The sequence below is a fragment of the Pelophylax lessonae genome (genome assembly GCF_965119305.1).
Source record: "Pelophylax lessonae genome assembly, chromosome: 5".
NCBI classification, from domain to species: domain Eukaryota; kingdom Metazoa; phylum Chordata; class Amphibia; order Anura; family Ranidae; genus Pelophylax; species Pelophylax lessonae.
The window spans coordinates 380,753,026-380,767,226 of record NC_138772.1 but is presented as its reverse complement, the minus strand read 5'-3'; the positions used below and the strand labels follow the sequence as shown (position 1 = coordinate 380,767,226).

Genomic DNA, 14,201 nt, shown 5'->3' with positions numbered 1-14,201 from the left:
CACGTTCCCATCTATGCAACTTTGAAAATCAGCAACTTTGAAAAGGTGCTTGCACTACTTTGATGCAACTTTGATCAAGAGTGTAAAGCCGCACTCTAGCCAAGTGGCTACATTTCTACTAATGTAACTCTAAGGGCTCTTTCACACGGTCCGCCTCCGTAAGCGGATCCGTGCTGCTCAGCGGGAATCGATCCACGATCCCCGCTGAGCCGGCGGATGACAGCTCCGTCTCCGCTTGCAGTGTGGAGAGGGAGGTGTCACAGCCCCCCGCTGCTCTCTATGGGGAATATAGGGTTTCCATCCATCCGGATTTCACGGACAGGATCGGATGCGGATGGCAGCGGACATGTCACCGCTGACATCCGCTGCTCCATAGGGCTGAATAGGGCATCCAATAAGATCCGCCTAAAAAACTGACAGGCGGATCTGATCGGACCGCCCGTGTGAAAGAGACATTAAGTTGTGCAATTTGGAGTGCGACTGAGTGCAGCTTTGATCCAATGTTACACTTTCTGGATCCAAGTCGCATTAAAGTAGTGCAGGTATCTTTTAAAAAAAAAAAAAAATTGCTGATTTTCAAAGTCGCATAGATAGGAACAGGTGCCATTTTAATTAATGGATTGACTTGTCATGCAACTATGTATGTCCAAAGTTGCATGACAAGTCGCACTAGTGGAAACGGAGGCTAAAATTCATTACTCACATGTAATGAGCAATAGAAATCGATCTGTATTCTTTGTAACTTCCTATTTTCATATATTGCACTGGTCACGTGCCCCCCTCCCCCCCCTCTCTCACTCTCTGAATCATTTTCTGTTTTCTGTAGGCGGGATGGGGGTGGGGCTGGGCATGTCTAGACATGCCTGTCTAAGAAAGACGGACAACCTTTTCAGGAAGTGAAAGACAGCTTAGCAAATTCAGATAAAAAGGGAGATAAGTGTTGTCAGTGAAGAATAGGAAGAAGATATTTGTCTAGTTTAGATAGGACTTTCTAAGCTACACAAGCAGCTAGCCAGAAAATAAATAACTATAAAGATATTTAAGACACTATTAATAGGGAAAAAAAATCATTTTTGGACTGGAGTTTTCCTTTAAAAGCAGAACTAAACCTAATTTCCCAAAACCGTTACATTCAAGGATTGGCATGAATGACAAAGTCCCTTTTACATGGGCAGACCGATCAGGGCCACCTGTTAGTGTTATAGGTGGACCCGACTGGATCATCTATCGCTCTCTATGGAGCGGCGGCGGCGGGTGTCAACGAACATGTGTGCCTGTTGACAGCCGCCAATATCTTATTAGCAAAAAAAAAAAAAAAAAAAAGGACGGACGGATGGGAGATCATTTCTCCATGCGTATAGTGGATCGGTGCAATTTTAACCACTTGCCGACCGCCGCACGACTATCTACGGCGGCGGTCAGCCCCTCACAGGCAAAGTGACGTAGGTCTACGTCGCTCGCCTGTGAGGGTTTAGGGAGCGAGCGCGCGCCGCCGGAGGCGCGCTCCCGCTCCCGCGTGGTCACGGACCCCCCCGCGCGCGTGACCGGCGGACCCGATCGCCGCCGGCCACTCTGCGATCGGCGGGGGAGAGGGAGATAGTCAGGCAGCTTGTGTAAACAAGCTGCCTGTCATTCTCCTCTCTGTATGAGAGCTGATCACATGGATCTACTATGTAGATCCATTGATCACTCTGCATACAGTTGAAGCCACAGCCAATCACAGTTAGAATCACGCCCCTAGGGACACACACAGCCCCTCCCTCTCAAATAAAGTTAACCCCTTCACTACCAGTGCATTTTTACAGTAACAGTGCATATGTATAGCACTGATTACTGTAGAAATGTCACTGGTAGCCCCAAAAGTGTCAAAAATGTCAGTCAAGGGTCCGATCTGTCCGCCGCAATGTCGCAGTACCGCAAAAAAAATTGCAGATCGCCGCCATTACGCGTTAAAAAAAAAAACAACAAAAATGACAAAAATCTTTCCCTTTGTTAGTAAACGCAATAACTTTTGCGCAAACCAATCAAAATACGCTTTTTGCGATTTTTTTTACCAAACATAGGTAGCATAAAACAAATTGGCCGAAAATGTTAAAATATTTTGATTTTTACATTTTTTTGGGGGAATTTCATATAAAAAAAAAGGGAAAAATATTGCTATTTTTGCAAAATTTACGCTCTTTTTTTGTTTATAGCGCGTGATCAAAAAAAAAAAAAATCGCACAGGTGATCAAATACCACCAAAAGAAAGCTCTGTTTGTGGGAAAAAAAGGACGCCAAATTCGTTTCGGTACAGCGTCGCACGACCGCGCAATTGTCCGTTAAAGTCACGCAGTGCCGAATCGCAAAATGCCCTCTGGTCGTTTAGCAGCCAAATCCTCCGGGGCTTAAGTGGTTAAGTATCAGCTCCATCCAGCCATCTTGCTGCAGCATTTTCCTAATTCATGCTATGTCTATGGATGAAGAACATCTGACGTGGAGAGAAAACCGAACACTGATTTGTCCGGCATTCTTACATATTTACATGCAGCTTCACAGGACAAATAAAAAAATACACCCTACAGTGTAAGTGACATCTTAAATTTTTAGGTGGAGTGTAGGCAACTAGATTTTTTTGATCCCCCCCCCCCCCATCTATTAGGAGAAACTGCTTTGTGCAGCGGTATTTTGTGGAGCAAAAAGAGCAGATGGCTATATGGCTTCACATGCTCATATGTTAGGCTGCATTCACATGGGTGTTTAGCCAAGAACTTAAGGATTCCTGCGGCTGGAATTAACAGCTTTGTGCTGATAGCAGTGCACAGCTCAAAGACGGGCTGTCGGCAGCCACGGGTATTCAGCACTGTTCGCACAGCCAGTAATTACCTACTCTAATCATGGCTAGACACACTTTGCCAGAAGAATTGCAATTCTGGTCAATTATGTGAACCAGATACTCCTGCAAGTAAGTACAGGCAGGCCCTTGGCCTCTGGATTGTAGTTTGCACAGTACATATATAGAGGTGAAGGACATGGCTGTGTTTTCAAACAGAGGATCACAAGGCTGGCTGAACAAAATGACAAATCCTTGGGAAAATAAAATAGTTCACAGGTATGCATTTTCCAGGACTGGAGCTTTAAATACATACTTACTACTGTGTTTTATCCAAATTTATTGTTCACTAGAACTCTTTAGCTGTCAGTACAAGTTCACAGGTTCCACGGTTTGCCAAATACAACTAGATTAGCAATATAATGATGATGTGACAAAGCCTGGGAAAGCTTTTGTTGCTGCCAACTATTTCTCATTAAAAGGCAATACTATTACAAAGGAACTACCAAAGCAAACAATCACATACCCCTTGATGACTAATTTAATTCACACAGGCTAGGTTATTGTTTATGAGCAGGACGCTGAAGAGCCTGCAAAAGGATTAGAAGAAATTATAGGTTTCCTGGCATGGAGTATCAAGTAATTACAAGAAGGATTTTTTTAGCCTCTTAAATGGTAGACACCCTTACAGATCATCTGCATCGGTAAAGAGCATCAAACATAATACGTGGTGATATTCACAAACATTACACGACTTTTTAACAAATACTTTAAAGTGACTGTAAAAGGTCATTTTTTTTTTAATAAACATGTCTATACTTACTTGCTCTGCGACAACAAACCTCCACTTTTCAATTCCCTCGTCGGCGCTCCTGGCCCCTCCTCCCTGTCCATTGCCCCCGAGGGAAGCCACTTCCCATGGGGGCATTCACACATGCTCGCACCCCAGCCTGCTTCTGCCTCCATTGACAGACAGCGGGACTCAGCTCGGTTTTGTTTGCAGCACTAGGAGCCAATGGTTACCGATGCCCCAGCAAAGCCAGTGAGACCAAAAGGGAGGGGAGAGAAAAGCTGCAGAGGTACATGGGGTTGGATCCAATGAAGGCTCAGGTAAGTAAAAGGGGGGGGGTTGCTAACACCTAAACATTTTTTACCTTAATGCCAAGATGGCATTAAGGTAAAAAAAAAAAAAGCTTTACAACCAATTTAAGTATCTGACTGGTTTACAGCAACATGCATACAACATATGTAGTTAATATGTAAAACCAACATTTCCTATCCCTGGTATGTGCCTGCTGTATCATGTATGAACAAGTATCCTGTTCGCTTTGTAAAGCTTAATATGTGTGAAAGCCCTGGGTGTTCCTGCCAGTCCCTCTGCTTTCCTATTAAAAACTGACCACGCTTGGCATGCGAGTACAGCTTGGTCAGTTCTCCAGCTGTGCTGGGAACTTTGTATGCTCTCCTTCACCCTATTGCACCAACCATCCTAACTGTGCGGTTGATCTACTAAAACCGAAGAGTACAAAATCTGGTGCAGCTCTGCATAGAAACCAATCGGCTCCCAGGTGTTTAGGTCAAACTTGTGATTGTAAAGTCTGTTTTTATTTTGCTAATAAAATAAACATGTTATGCTTACCTACTTCTGTGCAGTGGTTTTGCACAGGGCAGCCCACATCCTCCACTTCTCGAGTCTCTTTCATGCTCCTGGCCCCTCCCTCCTGTTGATTGCCCCCACAGCAATCAGCTTGCTATGGGGGCACCCGAGATCATTCAAACAACACAGGAAAAGCCGCTCAAGGTGAGGCAAAAGCACCCAGGTGCTGGTCGGGTCCGCCGTCCAGTGATCAGATATCCAAAGATAAAAAGTGACCGGACTCAAAAGGTAGATAAACTTGAAGTGTTTATTCCCAATCGTAGAAAACAATGGTGCATCGAACAGAAGTGGACACGGTTGGACACGGTTAACGTGTTTCACGACTATGGGTCGCTTACTCATAACCCTAGTTATGAGTAAGCAACCCATAGAGTCGTGAAACGCGTTAACCGTGTCCACGTCTGTTCGATGCACCGTTGTTTTCTACGATTGGGAATAAACACTTCAAGTTTATCTACCTTTTGAGTTCGGTCACTTTTTCTCTTTGGATATATGGGGGCACCAGAGCCAAGCTTCAGCTCCTTGAATCCATTCAGACACGTTGCTGCCGTTCGGCCCCACCCCTCTCTCCCCCTGACTGGCTCATTGAGTTTGATTGACAGCAACAGGAGCCAATGGCACCACTGCTGTGTCTCAGCCAATCAGGAGAAAGAGTTCCAGGTGGCTAAGGCACTCGTGGACATCGCTGGATAGAGAGGGGGGTTCGAGTAAGTATTAGGGGGCTGCTGCACACAGGAGGCTTTAACTTAACGCATTAAAATAAAAAAAATAAAAAACTGAGTTTACAACCCCTTTAATTGAACAAACCTAAGTTAGAAGCTGATTGGCTAGCATGCAGAGCTGCATTTGAATTTGCACTCTCCTGTTTTAGTAAATCAACTTCAGGTGTTTTGTGTTAAAGCAGACAATATCACGGAACATTCATGTGGATAAGCCCCTAGTGATGCTGTACGGGGGGTGACATGCAGATAGCAAGAAAAATACAGGTAGGTATTTTGGCTGCATCTAGAGTACAATTATTTTAACCCCCCTGGCGGTAATCCCGAGCGTGACTCGGGGTGGATTTTTTAGTGCAGGATCGGTATCCCCGAGTCACGCTCGGGGTGAATGTGCAGAGAGCGCAGCGGTGTCTCTTACCTTCTCCTGGCGATCCAGCGATGATCTCTCATTGCTGTGACCGCCAGCCGAGATCCCCGCCGCTCGTCCGTCCTCCGTCGGTGTGATGACTTCCTAGTTCTGTTCCCTGCAGCAGCAATGCTGCATGGGAGCGGAACTAGGGAGGGAAATTCAAAAAACGTTGCACAAAACACAAACACAACACATTTTATATTATGTGTGTGTGTGTGTGTGTGTGTGTGTGTGTACATACATATAATATAGAACGCATGAATTATAATCTAATCAAAAATATAATTTTATTATTATATATAAAATTTTATTATTATATATATATATATATATATATATATATATATATATATATATATACACACACATACATATATATATATATATATATATAATAAAATTATATTATTGATTTGATTATAATTCATGCGTTTGTGTTTCAAATTTATCGCATCTGGGATGTCTACTAGACTCTTGTTTTGGTCAGGTTTAAGTCAGTAATTACTAATAATTGTAGGCCTATAATACATAACGCCAAATTTCCATGAAAAAAAAATTGTACCGCTTTTGATATGTAATTCCTGACAGAATCATACCGCCAGGGAGGTTAAGAGGAACACAAAATGGCAATAAATGGCCATCATATATTTTTTCAGTATTTTCCACCATTACGTTGTACTTTTTTGATTAGTTACTATTTCACAATTGAAAAAATGATTAACTAAAGAACATACAAATAAAAAGTCACCTAATTTCTAAATGTAAAACAGAGATGCCTTTGTGTTTAAGCGGTCACAAGTCACTTCCATCTGTAACCAGGAACTATGGCTGTATGGCAGCATTGCTTTATCTTAAAGCCTTTGTAAAATGGCACTGATCTGGTTCAAGGATGACAATGCCTTCTTATACAGCACCATTCGATTTGTCAATATGGTCATGATCTGGATGAACAAAGAGACTGCTTTGAATACACAACTGCAATGCAACATTGGACAGCAAATATTCTGCTTCACAGCTTGCATGGTATTACTATAAGCACATGAATCCATTTACTCCTTATAGCATGGAAAAAACTTCCCCCCACTGAAAGCAAAGTACAGTCAGCACAGCAGACAAGTACAATACTTGCACTGGCAAATACAAAAAAAAAAAAAAAAAGTATTTTTTTTTTCTTTTATAAAGTAAAGTAGAGAGGTTTAATAGCTTTCCAAGTCACCAATCCAGAAGAGGTTGCAGATCAGGTCTGACTTCGGTAGCAATATGCTTGTTCCAGTTCAGTGACAAAGTATTAAAGCCATATAAGTAAGGTTGCACTGATACCACTATCATTGCTGATATTAACTCGTGTACTCGTACTCGTGCAAATGCTCCAATACTTGAAACTGCAGTGCAATTTAAGCAAATACAAAATTAATGAATGGGCTCAAATTGCACTGCAAACAATCACATGTGATTTGAACAGTATGCAGTTTCCCCCGTCACTCCTGTATGAACCCAGACTTGTCATAGTGACTTCAACCTGGGTTCACACAGAAGAGGTGCGGGCAATTCACTTTGTATGGGCTCAAATTGTACCGCAAAGTATCATTGCTTGGTATCGGCGAGCACTTGACTGAAAGTATCAGTACTCGTACTCGCTGGTAAAAAAAACGGTATTGGTGCAAACCTACATGTGAGTGTACAGGGAAGCAATCAACAGCAGGCGATATATTTCTATAATTTGGGGCATCCTTTAAAGATAAGGATCTTTGAACTATTTAGTCAGCAATTTAAAGACCAACTCAAGAAAACACAAGAACCCCCCTTCCAGCCCCTCTACCTAATCAATGGAATAATAATAAAAAAAAAAAAAAATTAAACAAGTTCTCTTTTTACTTCACTAATGCCATGGTCATCAGATACTCCAGTCCCAATTGTATCCTCTCCTTATCTTTTATATCCAGCAAGGTCCTTCTTCAGGTATCCGCATCACTGCCTATGGCTGTCCCTAACTGCCCAGTGGCACAGTTCTCTCACGATCCAGAAGTGTGTAGTAGCGGGTCTCAAAGGAACCCTGGAAAAGTCCTGTTGGGGGTTTACACCATTTTCTAGCCTCCTCTCAAACTTTTAGAGATCGGATTCTTTGTCCAGGTCAGGTTTTGCACCTCACACATTTAGAAGATTAGGATCACCAGGGGCCAGATGTGTCCCTTTGCTTGCCTTTATCTAGCCCTCAGAGCACCATTTCATCCACCGACACCAACAATGGGGGGGGGGGCACAATTCCTCCCAATGACACCGACAATGGGGGGGGGGGCACAATTCCTCCCAATGACACAGACAATGGGGGGGGGGGGGAACAATTCCTCCCAATGACACCGACAATGGGGGGGCGCCACAATTGCTCCCAATGACACCGACAATGGGGGGCATAATTCCTCCCAATGACACCGACAATGGGGGGCATAATTCCTCCCAATGACACCGACAATGGGGTGCATAATTCCTCCCAATGACACAGACAATGGGGGGCATAATTCCTCCCAATGACACCGACAATGGGGGGGCACAATTCCTCCCCAATGACTCCGACAATGGGGGGGGGGGCACAATTCCTCCCAATGACACCGACAATGGGTGGCACAATTCCTCCCAATGACACCGACAATGGGGGGCACAATTCCTCCCAATGACACCGACAATGGGGGGCACAATTCCTCCCAATGACACCGACAATGGGGGGCACAATTCCTCCCAATGACACCGACAATGGGGGGCACAATTCCTCCCAATGACACCGACAATGGGGGGCATAATTCCTCCCAATGACACCGACAATGGGGGGGCACAATTCCTCCCCAATGACTCCAACAATGGGGGGCACAATTCCTCCCAATGACACCGACAATGGGGGGCATAATTCCTCCCAATGACACCGACAATTGGGGGGCACAATTCCTCCCCAATGACTCCGACAATGGGGGAGGGCACAATTCCTCCCAATGACACCGACAATGGGGGGCACAATTCCTCCCACTGAATCAAACGCTGTGGTATTTTTTCCCACTGATGAAGGGACCTTTTCTATTCCCAATAGCCACACAGTCTGGCCACCCTTAAAGTCTGAAGGACAGTAAACTGTCCCTTATTTGAAACGTTTGGAGACTCCTACTCTGGATCCTGGGGAAACAGTCACAAGTCATGTCTGTGAGAGCTGCAAGGTTGGTGGAAACTGTAAAGTTTTTTGTGGAGACGGACAAGCATTAGGCTTGCTCAGCCTGCTAGTTAGGACATGAATTGGCGTAGTTAGTTCTGGGACAAGATTAGGATATTGTTTTGGAATTTTTGCCCCGTTTTATTTTGTGGAACACTGTTGTACCATACGTTGACACAGGCATAACAATATGGTTCCGCGGTCTGTTATTTTATTTAGGTGGACCTGATCGGACCATCTATTGCCCTCTATGGAGCAACAGATGTAAATGGACATGTGTTTATTTATGCCCCTCAACATCTGATCCTGTCCACTAAAATCAAATGGATGGGGGGATCCCTTCCCCATTGGTCTTGCAGATCGAATGACCGTCAGTCAGAGGAAAGCAGGCTGTGTGTGTCTACTCTGCATATCAGGCACCGACTGGTTATCCGTCCGCTAGTGGATCTCCCTGCTTAGCTGAGAAGAGTCCAACCTATGTGAAAGAACCCTAAACAGACTTGTAGTAACAAACAGTGCTGTGTTGATTAGTGCCATTTACATCACTGGACTGGTATCGGTGAACATCAGAAGTCCATAAACACTTTCAGCGCTAGACCCAGGGCAAATCCCATATATAGTAACAGATTCTTCCGTTACTAATATATATATATATATATATATATACACACACACACACACACACATACAGTATATATATATATATATATATATATATATATATATATATATATATATATATATATATATATATATATATTTGGGTATCTCAGGTTGGTCATCTCCGAATGGGCATTACCCCCAAAACGCGTCAGCAGACCAACCCTTTGCATTTAGGACTTATCGTCATTGTGTTCCAGCTGGAGGGATCATCACGAGGTGGTTGCGCACTTCTGTGTGTTTTTTGCAGTGTAGATTTGTATCGGTGCCTAAAAGTGTGCTCACGCCAGGGAGCTTAGTACCTGCAACCTATCCCCAGCTCACAAAAGTTATTAGGGAAAATGATGGGGACCAAACAGCACAGTGATGGATGAGTGGAGGGGGGCCTCTCACACTCCAGAAGAAATCTTAATAGGGAAAATGATGGGTAAAGGGTTATTAGGAAAAAGGCTGGAGACCAGACAGTGCAGGCATATCTGCAGAGCTGCATTAGTGGTTCATCTCTTGATCATCATGTTTTAAAGTACCTGCTCTCTCTCTACAACGGTAGGAAATTTTGTTTTCTAAAGCACAGGGCATAATAAACAATTGCCTTTTTTTTGTAAATGAAATACTTTTTTCAGCCTATCCCATATCACTGCTGCTGAGCTCTTCCAGCAATTTCCAATGAACATGCACTTACTCCAGCATTGGCTGCACATCATTGCTCTGGCATGGCTCCTTAGAGTGAAAATGGTATACCATTCCTACACAATATGCGACAGCACAACTGCTTGTAGTCACAGCCAGGGGTGCATGTGACAGGATGACAAGACAGGAGCACAAATGGGACACAGTTGTCACCCCATAACACTAAGTGCCTGAACAAGAACTTCCATGGCTAAAATTTGCATAATTTATAAAGAATAAAGACATCATTTATACTTACATTAAGGGCTTTAAGAGGATTCCAGTAGCAAGATCACAGGTGTGTGCAAACAGCTACAGCCAGAAAGTCTGTACAAACCAATGACAGGCAACAACTATCCACCGCTGTTTTGCACATATTTACACATCCAACAGTTACCTGCAGTCAGAACACAAGATCAGTCCTGGACACAACCTGTCTGCATCTAGGGCCAATAGCCCTCCTAAATGCAGGTAACAACGCTCAATGTGCAGATACATTCAAACAGCAGCAGATAGCTGTGGGTTCCAGCCATTGCTCTGTGTAGGCTGATCGGCTGCAGCTAGTCTCACACACCTGTAATGACAACTGTAGGAATCCACTGATGGCCCTAATCACAGGTGTGAATGAGCCCTAATATAGGGGATTGCGTTCAGATCTAGATTATTTTTATGGCACCAACAGTTTACACAGCACTTCACCAAGTAAAATGAGACAGTACAGTTACAATCCAATACAGGAAGATGGTGAGGGCCCTGCTTGTTAGAGCTTGCACTGCAGTGAAATATTTTTTTATTTACTTTTTTGTTAGTAATCGGGTTAAACGCTAGATTACTCTGGGGACCCTTAGGATTTCAGTGATTGGGTTAAGCTCTATCTTATGCTGCAGTCCCATCTGCTTTCAGCGATATGGGTTTAGATCTAGATCATGCCAGAGTCCCCTCTCATTTCAGTGACCGGGGTTTACGCTCAGGTCACACCGGGGTCCCCTCATTTCAGTGACCGGGGTTTACGCTCGGGTCACACCGGGGGTCCCCTCATTTCAGTGACCGGGGTTAAGCTCGGGTCACACCGGGGTCCCCTCATTTCAGTGACTGGGGTTTACGCTCGGGTCACACCGGGGGTCCCCTCTCATTTCAGTGACTGGGGTTTACGCTCGGGTCACGCCGGGGGTCCCCTCTCATTTCAGTGACTGGGGTTTACGCTCGGGTCACGCCGGGGGTCCCCTCTCATTTCAGTGACCGGGGTTTACGCTCAGATCACACAGGGGTCCCCTCTCATTTCAATGATCGGGGTTTACGCTCAGGTCACGCCGGGGGTCCCCTCTCATTTCAGTGACCGGGGTTTACGCTCAGGTCACGCCGCGGGTCCCCTCTCATTTCAGTGACTGGGGTTTACGCTCAGGTCACGCCGCGGGTCCCCTCTCATTTCAGTGACTGGGGTTTACGCTCAGGTCACGCCGCGGGTCCCCTCTCATTTCAGTGACTGGGGTTTACACTCAGATGACACAGGGGTCCCCTCTCATTTCAGTGACCGGGGGTTTACGCTCAGGTCACACCGGGGTCCCCTCTCATTTCAGTGATCGGGTTTACACTCAGATGACACAGGGGTCCCCTCTCATTTCAGTGATTGGGTTTACACTCAGATGACACAGGGGTCCCCTCTCATTTCAGTGATCGGGTTTACACTCAGATGACACAGGGGTCCCCTCTCATTTCAGTGACCGGGGGTTTACACTCAGATGACACAGGGGTCCCCTCTCATTTCAGTGATCGGGTTTACACTCAGATGACACAGGGGTCCCCTCTCATTTCAGTGATTGGGTTTACACTCAGATGACACAGGGGTCCCCTCTCATTTCAGTGATCGGGTTTACACTCAGATGACACAGGGGTCCCCTCTCATTTCAGTGACCGGGGGTTTACACTCAGATGACACAGGGGTCCCCTCTCATTTCAGTGATCGGGTTTACACTCAGATGACACAGGGGTCCCCTCTCATTTCAGTGATCGGGTTTACACTCAGATGACACAGGGGTCCCCTCTCATTTCAGTGACCAGGGGTTTACGCTCAGGTCACACCGGGGTCTCCTCTCATTTCAGTGATCGGGTTTACACTCAGATGACACAGGGGTCCCCTCTCATTTCAGCAACTGGGGTTTACATCTAGATAACTCTGGGGTACGTTCTGGTTTCAGTGAGGCCATTCAGATGTAAATTATGCTGAAATCCTGTGTATAGTGCGACTACTCCACCCAACATCACGATTACTGTAATGATATGGCTTGCATAATTCAGAAAACAATCACCAGTAATTAATAGGCTTCCTCTGCATCTATTATGGGCCGAACAAGGAAACGCACTTCCCTGGAATAGTTGATCTAGCGCCCATTAGAAGTTGGCACAATGATGTCTCAGCTCAGCCTTGATATTAGACATGAATAATGAGATGAAGAGTGCCAGGGTTGCCGTGCCTTGTACACGGAGAGGTGAGAGCACACACTGCCAGTAATGTGTACACACAGCCCATACTCACTCCATAAAGCGGACTCCAGCGGTTCTCCTCGTCTATGCTCTTGAACTCGTTCTCCATGTCTCCAATGCCTGGCTTCTCTCTCAGGAACTCCGCTCTCACAGCTGTCCACTCGGCCACATCGCTCCCCGGGCACTCTTGGCACACCGCAGCGCTGTTTACGAGAAGAGAAGAGGAAACCAGCTACGGCCCTGATCTGCGACAGCAACCGAACCGGCCTCCCAAACCACACCCTCTTCCGGTTAGCAACACGCCCACCTCTCCGCATTATTCGCTTAACCTGCCTTTGGCAACCGGCACTGTAGCCGAGCAGCCAATAAACAGCGAGCTGGGACAGATAGTCCTAGCCCATTGCTTGTTGCTCCTCCCATTTGGAGATCCCCTGTAGTACGTGAAAAGGACCAAAGTAAGGGCAGCGGTACAGGGCGACCATGGTTGATGTGGGCATAGTTAGGTTTTACTGCTGACTGATGTTTAATTGGGGGATTTAGGAGGACCAAAGTTGCAGTGAGAGCAGAAAGATGGGGCGTTTCAGTCAAGTGCCTGGGCATGACCTCTGTACATTGGCCAGGTTTGTGAGACATTCATTCATTAGTCATCGCTGTGTTCTTGTAGAACTTTTATAATAAAGCCTAGTATATGATCAGAAATCGTATGAAAAATACCGCTTTCAAAGCAATAATCTCATCGTTAGTACACAGCTTTCAAAAGCCAATCAGGACGGATCGTCCAAATTTTTTTTTCTTGTAGGATACCAGATTGTGCGATTTTTATTTATTTAATCAGTACAGTTTTCATCTGAAAATACAACACATTACGTTACATTATTTTCAAATTTTTATTCTATCGTACGAGAACTTTGTAACTTTAAAGTGGAGTTCCACCCTAATTTTATACTTACCTCCATCTTCTCGCTCCTGGTCACCTGAAAAAGAAATGTATAATCGCATTTTTTTTTTTTTTACTTACCTCGTAGCGAAGAAAATATACTTACCTTACTTCCTCCTTCCCCGGCCGCGGCCCGTCGTCACTTCCTGGCTCTGCAATGATTCCTGGGAGCTGAACGTCATCGCTCCCAGGAATTATTGCGCCTGCACCGGCCCCGACGTCAGTTCCGGGGCGCGCGCGTCATCCCCTTCTAAACAGCTTCTGGGCATGCCCAAAAGCTGTGCAGGGACGACGCTGCGGCACCGGAAGTGATGGCGGGGCCGGCGCAGGGCATCGAGGGACCGAAGAAGGCGGAAGAGGACGCAGAAGAGGATCTCGCTGGCTTCAAGCTGCCCACATCTGAGATGGCAGCGCTGGACAAGACGTTTTCAAGGTAAGTATTTGTCCTAACAGGTAAGTGCAACCCGGGACAGATCAGAGGCTAGCCATTGTGGAATGCACTAGCCCTGACTGTCCCGGGGGTATTTAAAAAAAAAAAAAAAATTCCAGGGTGGAACTCCGCTTTAATAACCTCTTCATTCATTTTACAATTAGACTAGCATGCAAAAAAAAAAATAAAATGGACGATCATTCATCCGATAATCTCTCTGTGTGTACCAGGCTT

The 14,201-nt window shown here is 45.3% G+C and overlaps 1 protein-coding gene across 1 annotated transcript in view; it reads right to left on the bottom strand.

Moving 5' to 3' along the window:
• PTPN2 (protein tyrosine phosphatase non-receptor type 2) overlaps positions 1–12,842 on the bottom strand; it is a 148,875-nt gene extending 136,033 nt beyond the window's left edge. The window contains exon 1 of the mRNA XM_082258979.1: positions 12,653–12,842. Coding sequence (XP_082115105.1) covers positions 12,653–12,709 — 57 coding nt within the window. The 5' untranslated portion in view covers positions 12,710–12,842. The remainder of the gene's footprint in view (positions 1–12,652) is intronic.
• Between the last annotated feature and the right edge of the window lie 1,359 nt (positions 12,843–14,201).